General features: G+C 38.2%; 1 protein-coding gene across 2 annotated transcripts in view; it reads right to left on the minus strand.

Moving 5' to 3' along the window:
- COL4A1 (collagen type IV alpha 1 chain) overlaps positions 1–15,868 on the minus strand; it is a 128,010-nt gene that overhangs the window by 65,689 nt on the left and 46,453 nt on the right. For both annotated transcript variants that reach the window (XM_071743138.1, XM_071743148.1), the window contains exon 2: positions 7,485–7,535. In XM_071743138.1, coding sequence (XP_071599239.1) covers positions 7,485–7,535 — 51 coding nt within the window. The remainder of the gene's footprint in view (positions 1–7,484; positions 7,536–15,868) is intronic.

The raw sequence follows: 15,868 nt of genomic DNA on the forward strand, positions 1-15,868 counted from the left end.
ACTTTCTCAGGTGGTATCCTTACCTGAAAGGAAATGTAAATCCTTTTTAGCATCTCTTTAAAATGCTTTCTCAGCTGTTGTTACTTTTGTGACATTAAGCTTCTTTCTTGTCTAAACTAAAAATCTTCTCCATCTGGTTAGGCCCTTGCTTGCATGGTAAAATACTCCACTATCACTTTTAGCAACTACTTCAGGTTTCCTTTTTGAAAATCCAACTTTCTTGCTGCTCCTTAGTGTTCTGTCTCCTTCGAGGCATATTGGTGGTTAAAAGTTTTACTACTGCTACTGCTGGAAGTGCTTTTGAGAATTTTGTATCCAATTTGGCCTTTTACCCTTCCTAATGAAATCCAAACTTCAAGAATTCAGATCTGCTTTTCTGAAAGCCAACATAATATGTCTGGATGTTTGCAATGACCAGTATAAGTTATGACCTCTCACTGAAAACAGAGGTCTAAAACCTGAAATGGGAGGTAGCTGGGCAAAGAAGAGCAAATTACTAACTACCACTAGTATGAGATTAAAAAAACCCACTCAAACCACATTTGCTCTAGAAAGCAATCACTTGCTAGAAAGACTAGAAAGTGATTTAAGGGGACTAGCATTTTATTCAGCTGCCCAGGTTCCTTCTTGTGAATACTGCCATGAAGAAAAGTAGGCAGAGAACGATTATTTTATGTATTAAGTATTGAATTCTTGTGTGAGAACTGACATATCACAGAACCTTCAATTATAATGGCTGGTTTGGTCTGAGATCCCCAGAAAACACAATCTAAATTGAATGGCAGTTTCTAGAATTTAAAGAAGCCTTCATCTCCTATGAAGAGAGGCTGAGGGAGCTGGGGTTGTTCAGCCTGGAGAAGAGAAGGCTCCAGGTAGACCTAACAGTGACCTTCCAGTACATGAAGAAGGCTTACAGGAAGGCTGGAGATGGATGTTTAGAAGGGCTTGTAGTGACAGGACAAAAGGCAATAGTTCTAAATTAGAGAAAAGTAGATTTAGATTGGATATTAGGAAAAAATTATTTACCATAAAGGTGGTGGAAAAATGGAACAGGTTGCCCAGGGAGGTTGTTGAGGTCTCATCCCTGGAGATATTCAAGGTGAGGCTTGATGGGGCTCTGAGCAACCTGATCTAGTTGAGGATGTCCCTGCTTACTGCAGGGGGGTTGGACTAGATGACCTTTAGAGGACCCTTCCAACTCAAATTATTCTATGATAATGAAGACATACACTAACAGCATTTGCACAACGTAAAACAAACTTCCTGAAACTAGAGAGCATGTTTTATTCCATGAAGAAATGCCTGAGCCTATTGTATCACCACCTTTGCAATCAAAGATACCCATCTGGCAAAAGCTGTTTAAAAGCCTACATTGTACCAACTGAATTACTACTTTGTGAAAACCTTAAGAAGTCAGCTCTGAAAACTAAATATGAGCCTACCCCATTACACAGTATCATTGGGATATCTGCTTTTATATCTTTCTTTCCCTACAGATAAATTAATCAGTGTAATCCACTGGTTTGTATTAAACATAGATGTATTGAGTGCAAAAAAATACCTTAATATAGGAAAAGCTGCTAGAGACATTTGAGTCCCATTTGGACAAATGGGACAAATGGTTCCAATGACTACTTTAAACTAAGAAAATCTGATGGCTCCAGATTCCCCTTTAGCAGTTTGGTCTGACAGTTGGGACACTGTAAAAAACTTTCAATACTTAGGGTATCCCACTCAATATTATCCAAAATCGTTTGATGTCTGATTATTTTCAAAAGTAGCAGGTTTAGCTGTGCACTCTGTTTATGAAACATAGAATTTCTTTTCCCTTGATTTGAATTAAAAGTATTATTTTTCTCTGAGGCAAGGGTAAATGAATGAAAACATACTACAGTCAGTGAAGAATTGACATAAACATTGTGACAATGGCCTGATTTTCAATAATAGTTAAGAATGATAAGTCTCCTTGTACAATATAGGATCTGCAGCTGACCAGCATCTTTGCTTGGGGTTTTTTGGGGGGTTTTTTTGCGGTTTGTTTTTTTTTTTTTTTTCGGTTGGTTGGTTGGTTTGTTTGTTTGTTTTGTAGTTTCCTTATTCCCCCTTACAGAAATTATTAGATTATTAGATTATTTCATTTTATTAGGCATATTCTGACTGCAGGCACAGTATTTCCTCCCACATTTCCTTGTAACCCCTTTTGTCAACATTTTGACAATATCTCCAGGGTATATTATTTAGCTGTGGTTTCCTTACTGTCCTCAGTTCATAGTTTTTCCAACTTGGGCATGAGCAGGTGCTGTATGTGAGTTAAGTTCCTACAGCAGCCACTTAAACAGAAGCACTGAACAAAACTAAGGAAGAACTTATTAAAACCAAATATGCCAATGAAAAATGTAAAAAACCAACACCCTGGAAAATTAAAGTCTTGATGCTGCTAATATAGGTTGAACATGAAAAGCAAAACTGTAGTGTTTACTGATTTTTTCCACTGAAGCAACTGACTTGTTGCCTTCTGCTATACCATAAAGGAAACTCAGAAGTACCTGATAGTGATCTTCCCACTGACTGACTGACTGCTGGAGCTTCTCTCCAACAAGAGGGTTTATATTGTTTTAATTTATCAATATCACAAAAAATGTTTGTCCTATCTTTTGATACCAAATAACAGAAGCAGCCTTGAAGGACTTCCCATTTGGTAAACCTTTAAAAAAATCAAAAGAAAACAAATATACAGGGGCACACTCCACTGGAACAATCAACTTTTCATTACACAGAGAAAACCACAGAATCATGGAATGTTATGGGATGGAAGAGACATTCAAGAACACTTAATTCCAACATCCCTGCCATGGGCAGGGACACATCCCAGTAGATCGGGTTGTTTAGCAAAACCATGTGTGACTTTTAAGACTGAAGGAGTGCACAGGGGAGAAAAGACTGATCACTGCTCCTTTTGATGGGGAGGTGGTGGAGTGGTGGTGCAGAAATGTCCCAGTGACTGTCAGCCTAAGCCAGTAAACAGAGATACTTGACTTCCATACCTGAAATATCCCAAGAAAGCCAGTTCGAGTACTTCTGCAGCATGGCTAATCCACATGGGGACAATGCACCCATTAAGGGAAAGGAGAAATTTTATGTATTTTTATGTAGGCATAATAATATGGATACAGTCTCAGAATTAAGCTAACAAAAATATGCCAGTATAAAACAATTGGTTTGAATTTTCTCAAATCGCAAACCAAAAAAAGGTCAAAACCAGCAATTACGTAAGATTTAATTCTATTCTTATTTTTTTGTTTTCTTTCAAAATACCCTAGCAGGGATTTTTTTTTTTTGAAGTTCAATACTTCATGTGCAATGGTGAAATCATGTTCAATATTCCTGTTACTTCAGCTTTCAACAGGTAATGCTGAGTGAGACAAGGGAATCTAAGATATTTATTTTAAAGAATGAGGATTCAATGTACTTCAATATACTCTAACTGGTAAGTCTTAGAAGATTAATCACTCTGTATTACTTACAGCAAAGTTCCACTGTTGCCTCCATTTATACATGCTTCTGATGTGGAGTAAAATGAGTGTCAATGGGCATGAATGAGAGAATGAACATTCTTGGAAAAAGTCAGTGCATGGAGAATTTTACTTGGCTCTGTACAGTCTTTGTTCTAAATGGTAATTAAATGCTTAATATGCTTTTTCTACACACATTAATGGCCAGTGCTTCTTATCTCCACAGCTGCTTGAGATTGTTCTCAAAATCTAGGTAGGCATAAAAGAGAAACCAGAGCTTCTGTCTGCATCTGAGTAACCCAATAAAATGTAGGCAAGCGTTCAAAACTCTAATCAGTTTAAACAGATCTCACACTTTGGTGAGTTTAGAAAGAACAGCCAGTTATTTTGCAGAAAACCAAGTAATAAGTGGAAAGAGGAAACAAATAAAGATGTTTTAGGCTAATCTACCTAATGGCAAGCTGTATTATGTTTTCCTAAAAGTTCTGCATCTTTTGTTTGGCAAATAAATGATACTTGACATTACATAGCTTAAAATAATAGTCTGCTGTTCAGTGTAATAATAAAACCTTTATAGGATAAGAGCCATCTGTTGCATTTACACTTGCTTCCCAAAGTCTTCTGAAACGGATGAAAACCCTTAGACTTTGTCAATTACATGCCCTTGATAAAGTATGAGTCATTTTAAAGGAGTTTGGCATAGAGATGTAATTATGATGGAAAGAGTCTCTGAGAGAACATATTGAATGTATTCTATATATGGACATCCAAATGGTCATACTGATGAAAAGATTCTCAAATGAGATAGAAAAATATGGCAACATAATTTATTCTTCCATTCCTGAAATTCTGTTGGGTAATATTTCTTGGGCATTTCACAGCTTTTAAGTCAAATACTACTTTCAGTACATTTTGTGGTGAGATCATTAATATGATTATTTGGCCAAATGTATTTTAATTAGACTCCAGATTCAAATAGTAGTTTCTGAAACTTCTTCCCACATGACAGAAGGAAACATGCCTCCAGATGTTAATAATTAAGGCACTAAAGGGCAAACCCAGCACCCACTTCCGCAGCTTCCGAAGCTCCCACGGCAGTAAACTGGTGTGGTTACATTGCTGAGGAGTGTGGGTGTATTGGAAAAGGCCTTCAACATTTGTGCACTTCTAGACAACATGGAAGCCAGACTAAAAGTGTTTCCAGCATGGACAACATGTTGGCTGTGGATGGTGCAGGGCAGAATAAATACATATTTCCTATGCCAGTGGCTACGTGAGAAGCAAAGAGCAGATGCTCTCTACCCTGGTGTGCCAGAGAGTCATGGCAGGCCTCTTCTGGCCTGCATCTTGCCTCAGATCAGTCTTTCTAATTAGTCCTTCTCTGATTAAGCAGCATTCACTGATCTCTGAGGTAAAAAGGCACCATTACTGATGTGTGCCTCGAAGGGAACCATATTTAGCAGGCACATGTTTCAAATCCAAATGCATTGGTTGAAAGGACCATTTCTAACAACATTGCAGAGGCAAGGAGGAAGGATGCTTCCTTAGCTTTCCCTCACTGACTTCTGTCTTCAGGCCTGGGACTGGTGGCTTGCTGTCACAGAATCATAGAACCATCAAGGTTGGGAAAGACCTTTAAGATCAAGTCTGTCTGCTCTACAACCCCTAATCACTAAAAAATCCACTGTAGCACCTCATCTACACATCTTTAAACACCTCCAGGGATGGCACCTCCACCACTTCCCTGGGCAGCCAGTCCCAATGTTTAACCACTCTTTCTGTGAAGAAGGTTTTTCTAATACCCATTAGAATAATTCCATTAGCATTTGCTAATATCTATTCAGTCCTTATTCTAGACAGGCATTGAATTAATACAAAAAGCTGCACTAGGCTGAAACAAGGACAGAGGAGAGATGCTTTTAAATAAAACTCAGTTTTCTGTTCAAAAACCTAATACACATTTGAAAGCCTCGGAGTATTAACATAATGAGCAAGCATTGCTGTTTACTGATCTGAATCAAGCTACTTTTAAATGCATTCCAAAAGACCTTCAAAGGCTTTTCCTGTATGTTGTTTCATAGGTAAAATCATTCACCTGTCTAGATGTTCCTAATAAAAATAATTACATTTCCTACACAGTCTAAAAGAATGTAAATATTTCACTACACATGTTTAAAGTCAGAGAAGTTTGTGATGGAACCTAATAGGAAGACTGTAGAGTACCCTGACTAGCTGGACAACTTTGTATAAGACCTAGAATTTAGTACAACTCCTCGTAATATGGACTGGTATTTTACTATCTTCTATATTTTTAAATAAGCTACATTATTTGAGCTAATTTTGGATTCTATCATACTATACAAGCACCTGTTTCTTTCAAAGAAAACTTTTTGAGACATTGGAATATGCAAACGAAAAACGCCAACAAGAGGTCTTGTGAAGAGAATCAGGATTGAAGCTGGAAATAAATAAAATGTGAAATTTAATACAACTTTTTTTACCAAAACTATCACTTTCTAAAGTGATCTAGCTACAAGATGCTGGCCTGCTCTATGAACAGAAAACTGAAGTATTTCAACAAGAGAGTAATAACCCTAATATCTACCTCATCCTACAGTGATTGATTTATACTTGATAGGACAAACAAGATCAAAACATCAAGGGATATATTCAGAGTTCTGAACTATTCCCAAATCTTAAATTGGGAATTAAACAGATATTAATGGAACATTAAAAAAGAAGACTTCATCTAAAAGATGTTTTGAACCTTGACACTTTTCACCTCTCTCATAAATTAATCTATGTTCTGTTACAAAGAAAACTATCTTTGCTTGGGTCTCCCATTAAGTAATTTATATTCCTTTTCTGGGAAACACCAAAGAAAAGCCAATGACATTACTAAAACCCTCATCTGTAAATATGTAGCTATCACATGTGAGACAATGTAGAACACCAGCTGCGTATTTATTTTTAAAAAATCAACAAAAAAACCACCACCACAAACCAAACACTTCAAAACAAAAATCAATAAAATTCAAACCTCTTCTAAGAATTCCTGAGGGTGAAGTAAAAATCTTACCTCGAAAAATGTTCCCATTTGTAACCTTTGGTTTACACTCATTTATATTGTACAAAGTGCACGCATAGCAGAACACACTGTAGATTAAAATCTCTACAGCAAAACTGGAAAAGGGGAGTGATTTAATGTCTACTATATTTACAAAAGCAGGTAATTTACAGGGGTAATTCATGAAATGCTTAAGCATGCTATACTTTTTTTTCACTACTTTAAAAGAACCCTTTAATGTGCCTTTTCTGTTTCATACACCAGAAGTTTGGACAGCTGAAGGGGAGCTTTAAAACTCATTTGCAAGGTTCTGTCAAAAACTTTTAAATATGTTTTTTCTATTCTCGACCTGCAACACTTTTTTTGCATTTAAGTTGATTATTAACCTCCCTCCTATTGCAGGTCATTGCCTCTGAGGGCTAAACCAGGTTGGGGTACATTGCTCACGATGCATCACAGCTTTCCTGGGGAGCAATCTGCACAGCATATGCTGGGGGGAGTTCATCTCATCTCAACTGCTCACATCACTTCCAGAAGTGGTCAGGATGCCACTACCCACTGAAAACACTGGCGGTGAGGTGTAGGAAAGGTGAAAAGTACTGGGCCAGCATCCTACTCAAGGGGGAAAGAGGGAGGGCACAGCCAGGCACTGAGCTTGAAGCTTCACCCTGCAGTGAAGGAACTTGGCTATTTCCCACCCCAGGCCTCCCTCCTTCCCTCTGCTGCTGCAGACATTGAGCTCTCTGCTTTTTGGCAAACCTGAAGAAGGGCTTGTGGCTTGGTCTTGGCAATGCCCCATGGCAGTGCATGTGTGCACTGAAACCAATGGCTTACCTGCCTCTCAGTAGGTTCTATACCATGAGGTTTAAATAAGCAAGATAATGAGGAGAAGAGAGCTGACTTACCTTTTGCCCTTTTACTCCACTGCAGTCACATTTTCCACAGCCAGAACAACCCTGAAAATAAAAGAGGAATTAAGAATTAGTTGTCTGAACTAGGACAGAACATACTGCAACAAGCCAGGAATGTCAGCAGAACCACGCTGACTGGAAGGCTTGTCAACATAGGGAATGTTTGCTTAAATTCAGTCATACTCCATCATCTTTATATAGAAGTACACTTCTGGTCTCAGTCACAGTGCAATAAAAGGTGGCGTTGTAAAAGATGAAACAACTTGCTATAGCTTTTAACCATAGAGAACTATCATGTTACTGATAAATCACTGTCTTTTGGGCCACCCTTTAAAAAACAACTCATTTTTACAGAATACACCTACAACTCTAGGGTTATGGTCCTATTTCTTATATGTACCACATTTCAACTGATCTTTATTTCTCTCCCTCTATAATGCCAAGCTGTAAGTATCCTTATGAAATCTTCCATGCAGTAAAAGCAAATTCATTGCAGCAGGATAATGCACCGAAAATGTGTAAAAACATAACCAGTCTGAATTATTTTCCACTAGAACAACACACACGAGATCTTTCAGCAGCTCAGTTAAGCTGTTATCAGGAAGCAGCCAGGGACGCTCTCAGCATGCATGATGCTGGGAGACTGTCCTACCACACCTGTGGGTTCTGGGGTGACCTCAGTTCTTCTGGGAAATAAGTACCAAGTGTACCTAATCCATTTTGACTTTGGAAAACTTCCAACAAGACCAATAAACATCATTACTCCAGACATTTAAATAATACAATAACATTTTTACTTGGTAAATAAATTTTCTTTTGAAATAAAGCATCAAGAAGAAACAGGCATTTAATACTGAAAGTAAAATTATTAAAGGATGTCCAAAAAAACGGTAATACAGCTCCTGAAGTATCTGCTGATTTTGCTGAGACCTTTTTTTATAGGTAAGAGCTGCTGAATTTGTTTGAAGTCAAACTTTCTCCATATTCACATATAGCAAAAATATTCCTCTTTTTCTCTTACATCGTTACAGTTATTTTACCATCAAATATTATAAAGGAAGACAAAAATTAATACTGACTAGAATGAGTATGCTGCAGAAAGAGGCAAGATCTGAAAATGATGCCAACACATGCTACACCACCAACTGATGGCTAACCATGAGGAAAAAATACTACCCTCTGAACAAGGCACTTTACTCTTTGTGGTACATGGTTCTGCCTGGAAAAATATTGTGCCTCCCATTGCAAGAAGTGACCCAGTGTGACCTCTCTTAGTTTTTTAGACCTGATGAGACCACAGCTGGAGGACGCATGCTTGCGGCTCATACTTCCTCCCCCAGCATCATGTAGAATGTTATCAGTTTTATCAACACATCCCTTAAATTCAGAAGAAGTCTGTTTAAATTGCATCTGGGAATGTAATTAAAATACCTCATTGAACCGTTATAAACATCTGTTTTCAAGTTAATCCCTGCAAAGTTCCTTCAGCTTGTTGTTTAACATGAACTGTTTTAGAGAGAAAGAAAGAAAAAAAAAAGAAAGAAAAAAGTATGTTCTTATTCATTCTTCAGTTGGGATTTGTTCTTAAATTTAGCAAGACCAGAAGAATGGGCTTGTGCTTTTGGGTCTCTTTTTGTGCTCTCTCCCAAAAAAGTCAATATACTCAATTTTTCCTGTTTCTTAAGCCTCAGATTAAAATAAGCAAAGGCAAGGTACTGAGCACCAGGCAGCACAGCTGCAAAAATTCTGATTTGCAGGCAACTGTTTTAGCCTGCTATGCCAGAACAGGCCACCTGCCCTACAAAACTCTGTGTTTATTTTACAGTAGCATCATCTCCTACTATCACTATCTGGAACCTTTGCAAGTGGATGGAAGGTTGGCCAACAGTGACAGCCACTATTACACAGCATTACCCTCAGCTATGAAAATGCATTCTTGAATCTGAGGGTTGTGAGGACAATCTGCATATACAAGGAGGAAGTGTGTGCTTTTTCCCAGTAAGAGCTTTTTGCCCTTCTCCTCTGGAGAAATGGGAGGGAAAGACTGGAAAAAAGTCAGTTTAAGGTCAATGGAAAATTTAAGTAATGAGACACTGGGAGAGAGGAAGATGGTTACAGCAGGTACAGAAATCAGGGTCTGGGTTCACCTAACCCAGAGTACGTGGAAATTTCTCTGATACTCATTGCGGTCTCCCCTTATTCAATGGAAAGCAACAGGGTGCAAGCAGCATCCCTTCTGTGCTGGGACTGATCTCACCTATTCTGGATGTTTGCTTTCAATAGAGACAAAGCACACCTTGGAGGACTAAGCAGTAGAGACTGAAATGGGCAGTAAGGAGTATGGGCTATGTAGGAGAACAAGAGGGACATGGAGAGAAAAGAAAATACAGAGGATCAAACAGAGGGCTAGAGGTTACAGAGAGAACAGGACAGAGAATAACAATAGCTTTTAATTCCTTAGAAATTGTTAGAAATTCAGTTGAGTATCTTTCAGTCAGTGGACAAGGAGATCTGCATTTCTGGTACTCATTTAGGATTATTTAAGAACTTTACAGAATCAAGATGTAAGTGGGAAACTTCACTCTGATGGAATAAATATAAGAATCACAAGGTAAGTGAGCTGAAACTGTGCAAATTACTGCTTACTTCTAAACTTTCATGATTTTATATCACTCTCATGATATGAAGAATCCAGTTCATGATTTCCCACCACTAGACTAGAGATAATGGGACAGATGGAGAGAAATAGTTTTGTCCTATCTTTCAGACATCCTCTTTGAAACAATGCCTTCCCCAGAAACTGCAAGGAGCTTGGAGCAATAGCTGCTGTTCTCTAAGTGACAAAAAGAGAGAAGGAATGGTGCTGGGCAGGAAGCATAACTTGGGGGGGGGGGGTGGGTAGGTATGAAAATGCAGGCTGCTTATCCCTTGTCTAAGAGCCAATTACACATTAATCCAAATATTTTATCAAGGTGCACTGTGATAACTCACCTACTTTGCAGAGTAGGTTAGCAGTTTTCAAATAGCCATAGCTTCCTTGCATCACAGGCCAGCCTCTCATACAATATTCTTTTTATCTTACTCCTCCCACAGAATATCAGTCAGGCCAGCAGCAGAAGCTCATTTTAGCAATACAAATTGCTTCATTTTTTGACAAGCATTTCCGTTCTATTTCATTCTCCCAGACTGTCTGCAGCTGATAAGCTCAGTGAATCACACTAGTGTATTAAACTATAAAAATATTACATCCCTCCAACATCGCACGTATGAACGTGCTGACTGCCTAAAGGACAGCGATTCATTTACTATCATATTAACATATAGTTCCAAAAAAAGTGCTGCTAATGAATGGACATCCCAACCCAGACCTCTAAACTTCCATCTAGCACATACATACCAAGCCTGAGGAGCACAAAGCCCTATCAGTGACAGAGCTAAGAAGGTTGCTAAAAGTTGCTGTAGCAGATGGAAGGAACTGCTCTGCAAGGCAGCCTGTAAGACATCTGTCGGATCATAGCTACAGATTTTCACTGCGTTTTGCCCTGTTTTTCCATGTCCAGCTACTTTCCTGGCATTTAAAGCCTACTGCTTGGAACTCACAGAGGAACGATGCAAGCAGCCAGCTGAGCAGCCGAGGAGGGAGACGACTGCCGTATTTGGACATGCACCATTTCTGGAGGCTGCAGAAATCTCAAAAAAAAAAAAAAAAAAAAAAAATACAAAGGCCAAGCCAGTTCTTGGACGTTCCTCTCTCTTACAGAAGTTCATTTTTCAAGACAAAACGTAGTTCTCCTTCCCACAGCTTCACCTCAGAGTGCTTCTGCTTGCTGAGTGTCAGTCACTGTGCTGGCTGCCAGATAAGGCTAATTACTTAGGTATGAACTGACTTTGGTTTAGACTGTAAAGCACACGCGTAAGGTAGGAATTTAATAAAATTCTCACCATTTACTTAACTCTGATCATGCTGAAAATCTTATTCCAAGGAATACAGTCACTTTTCCCACCCAAAACATGGTGTCCTTCAAATGAAAATCCTGTCAACAGGTGACTGGTGAAATTAGCACAGATACCAAAACACTCTGACTATTCACAACGTTTCTAATTCACAGATGAAATGCCTCAACTGGTAAAAACTGTCATAACTATTTCATCTCATGATTCATTCATTATAAAATTACATACTCTGCTTAGACAGGGCGTTTAAAGTGATCATGTTTTCTGATGAAACATCGAAGATTTCCCACTCCATATTTCTTTAGTTCAAACCTCAGTTGGAAATGAAACCCAATACAAGCTCCCAGGTCAAACGCCAGCAATGGCTATGGCAACAGGACAGGGTTGGCTCTTTTACAGTGACAGCTTTAAGTATGAATCTCCCTCCTCCACACAGTCCATGCCTTCTACCCTTACACTAACCTAATCACAATGGGGAATGCCAAGGGAGTTTTATCCTTACATAGCAGACCCTGTATTTCCACCTACAGGCATATATATACAACTCATGTAGCTGACACGAAAGCTGGATCAATAGAAGTTGTCAGTTTCACATCCCACCAAATACAGGAATAGGAAGGTGATGCCAGCTGCAGGACACTTATGTAGCATTCCGTTCATATTTTCTTCTCTCCTCAGAATGTCAGGATAGCTCCCTGGCTGTAATACTATTCTTAGTTATTTAGAAATAACTCCACTGAGTTAGCTGAACTGCTTTTTGTATGTAAAGCACCATTAGAGGAAATCACTCCTATATTCTAGCTGACCTCAATCTTAACTGATTTTGCAGTTTATTAATATGAAAAAAAAACAAAAAAGTGTTGCTAAAATTCCTGATTTACACTTAGAATAAAGAGGATAACAAAAAAATCCAAACTCCCTTAGCAAGCTAGCAAAATTTATCTATTTACCTTTGTTATACCAGATTTACTTCAGATTATGGAAACAGATGTCTACACTTGAACAGAACAAAATCTTTTTTTTTTTTCTAAGATAAACATACCAGGATGAACAGATTCATTGTTTCTATATCTGACCATACTTTATTTAAACAAAAGGACAAAAACTGTAATTTGCAAGAAACAAGAACTTTCATAGATTACAAAGCCCATGAATGAAAAACTTGCAAACTTCTAGTTTTGCTTAGACAACAGTAGCAAGGTACAGAGTAGTAGTAAGAGGTATATTAGCTACATGTACCTTTTCAAACATTGTTTTTGAAAGGTAAAGTAATGTATTGATTTAACAGTTGACAGGAACTCTGTGAGGGAAAATAAAAAATAGTCCTGCCTAAAGGAGAGCTTTAAAACCTATTTATAAACCTGTTGGCAAAGCACAATGATTGCTCAGTTTAAGTTCATCATTCTTCTACGCCCTGATTTCAAAAAAATACCAAAAAAACAACCAACGAACCAACAAACCAACCAAACAACAACAAAAACCCCACAACCACAAAACCTCAAAGTCACTCTCTCTCAAAGCACAGCTTTGCCTTCAGCATTTAACCCAGGGGTAAGAGCTGCTCTGCCATATGCTGTCTTCTTGCCTCAGAGGGGCTGAGCCCACTCCTTTCAGAAGTGGAGGAAACCTCCTGTGCTGTGGAGCACTTCAAAGGCAATACTGACCCCCTCTTCCTCATTGAAATAATTTCATTCCACATGGCACACTGAAATCTTATTAGATCAGAATCGGGGACCCGAACATCTTCCCTCCTTAATTAGAGTCCCAAAGCACCGAAGTATAAAGGCATTTCCACTTGCTCTCCTTCTGCCTCCACAAGAGATGTTCAAGTGTGACAGGAGATCTTCTAAGCACCAGCTGGAAAATGGTTACTCATCCACAAGCTGAAGAGTGGATTCAAAGCCCCTCGCTGCACTGAACACCCATGTGTTTAAAATTCAAGGAAGTAGCTATCAGGAAGGCAACTCCTTTGAGCCCAGGTTTTTACTTCTTTAGCCCATAACAAATGATGAAACATCAGAAAAGTCACACTGTACCATTTAAATATTTCTGGAAAATGCATCAGAATTTTTTTAAAGCAATTTCATTATTCTTAATATTTTATTCTTGACTATTTTGTTATTAGAATATGGCTTAATTATTTATTTTGGCAGTCCTGAAGTCAAATATTCTATCAAGTCACTTACTTCCAGACAAACTCACCCATTTCTGACTAAAATGTACAAAGGTAACAATGTTTAAAGATCATAGTCTGTCTCCATTAGTATTTGAACTGGTATTTGAACTTCAATCAGAAGTTAGTTCAAACTGAAATTGGAACTAAAGCAATGTAGAGGGTTATAGCCCCATTATTCTCACCCAGAACCACAATCAGTTGAAGTGCAGTGCCTAAACAGAGAACTTGACTTCAAATTTATAAACTATTAACATGAGCTTTAAGGGAATCATAAAAACTATCACTTTTTATGGCAAATAGTCTTAATTGGTAACTAGAATGGAAACTTCATAGCGAGTACTCGCATCAAGTACTGCAGGGGAAGCACTTGAAGGGCAGCTGTGGACAGACAGACTTCACTGATCTGTGATAAAGGACTGGCATTGGTTAAATACCTGAAGAGTGGGAATTCTGTCCCCCACAGGAGCTGATACAGAGCTGGTTGTCCTGGACTGATGATTTGAACATCAGCCTTCAGAATGGTTGAGGAAAAGAAACATCATGCCACTTTTAGGACTTAGAGAACAGAAATTGAGAACAGTTCTAATTTCATTTGTAAAACCATCAATTTCAGATGGACAGATAAATAATAGACAAAGTGGAACTTTTTATGATTTTATAATGTCAGCAAGTTCCAGTCTTTTCTCCTCTCCCAACTCCTTTTTCACCCACATAAAAAAAAAAAACAAAAAACAAAAAAACAAAAAACCCGAACTTGATAGCTTATCTTCATGTCCTTTTGTATTCTTTTTTTCCCAGCAAATCATGGGTAGACTTCAACCATGACTGTTCAGGGAATTCCCTGAACCAAGGGATAGCTTATTGGTTTAACAGCTTTAACCTTCTAGGTCATCCAATTAAGTTCAGCTCTAGTCAGCAATTACTGGAAGCTTCAGTCATGTAACAGCTATTTAAAGCCCTTCTTGTGTCATTTCCATTTTCTGTAAAACTGCTATTCACAGAACACAGAAGATGCTGTTCAAGATATCCTGCAGGATACCACCTGCCTCCAGCTGCCTATCCAGGTGGGAAGAGCTCTCCCCTATATCCTGGTTCTTATCTGCCTGGCCTGTGTGAAAAATCTCAAATGGCACCAAATGGATATGACAAGACAAGAGAAATCAGTTCAACCTAATTATCTCCAATGGCCCCTTAAACCTTGCCTGGATAAGTATAATTAAGTAATTATTCTTCTGAAGACCTCCTTTGGCCATAGGTTGATGTACATGAGCAGGACAAAAGGAAGCAGAAGCTGTCCCTGCTCATTTCTCTGACATAGTGGAACTGTTCTCCTAGTAAATCTTTGAGGGATACCTTGAGACCAGATGAAAAATCTTCTGGAACAAACCTACAAAGTGGAAAACCATGGCACTTCATGCTAACTGGTATGCCAGTGCATCAATTAAGTATCCCTGATAATCTGAAGGATACTTTAAGCAAGTCCCAAATTAACATACAGACAAAATCTGAAATAAATGGCAAGTTACTGTCTGAAATATCGTAGTGCATGATGAAATTTGACCTAATTACACTACACTAATTACAATAATTACAATACAGTTTTATTTAAAAGCCTTGTACAATTTTCAGAAAATCAACTTATTTTAACAAAAGCTCTACAGAATGCAATCAGGAAAAAAAAAATCATTATGGATCTTCAGACATGGGGGGCTATTTGCAATTTTTGAAAGGATTTTTTCTGTTTGACTGGGGGTGGGGGAATGTTTTGTTGTTGTTTTCCCTATTACCAGAATCCTACAGGATGTTCATACAAAAATTGCAGACAGACCACAGATTCTTATCAGAGGTCTCCAGAGTATATTAGCCACTCAAGGGAATATTAATTAATTCTGAAAAACTTAATAGTAATTATTCCAGAAAATATTTATTTTGTAAATTAGCTTCTGTTGAAACTACTTCACTAAACAGATGTTAAAAAAGAGTAATTTTCTTGGTGAAAAAAATACCAGATTGCTGGAGCTGAAATGTTTTGTTGCTGGAACCTCATTTTTTACATTCTTTTCCAAATTCCCAAGTGGTCTGTCCTGGAGATAGGGTCATGGGAGTCCCCTGAAAGCTGCTCTGTGAACATGACTTTCCTGTTGGTGATGTGAACATCATTTTCACAAAGTAATGCAAATCCAGGGAGCTTCCAGTTAGTTAACAGGAAGTATAAAGTTATTCCTGTTGTTCCATATTTGGACAAAAA

The sequence above is a fragment of the Heliangelus exortis genome, chromosome 1 (genome assembly GCF_036169615.1).
Source record: "Heliangelus exortis chromosome 1, bHelExo1.hap1, whole genome shotgun sequence".
In the NCBI taxonomy this organism is placed as follows: Eukaryota; Metazoa; Chordata; class Aves; order Apodiformes; family Trochilidae; genus Heliangelus; species Heliangelus exortis.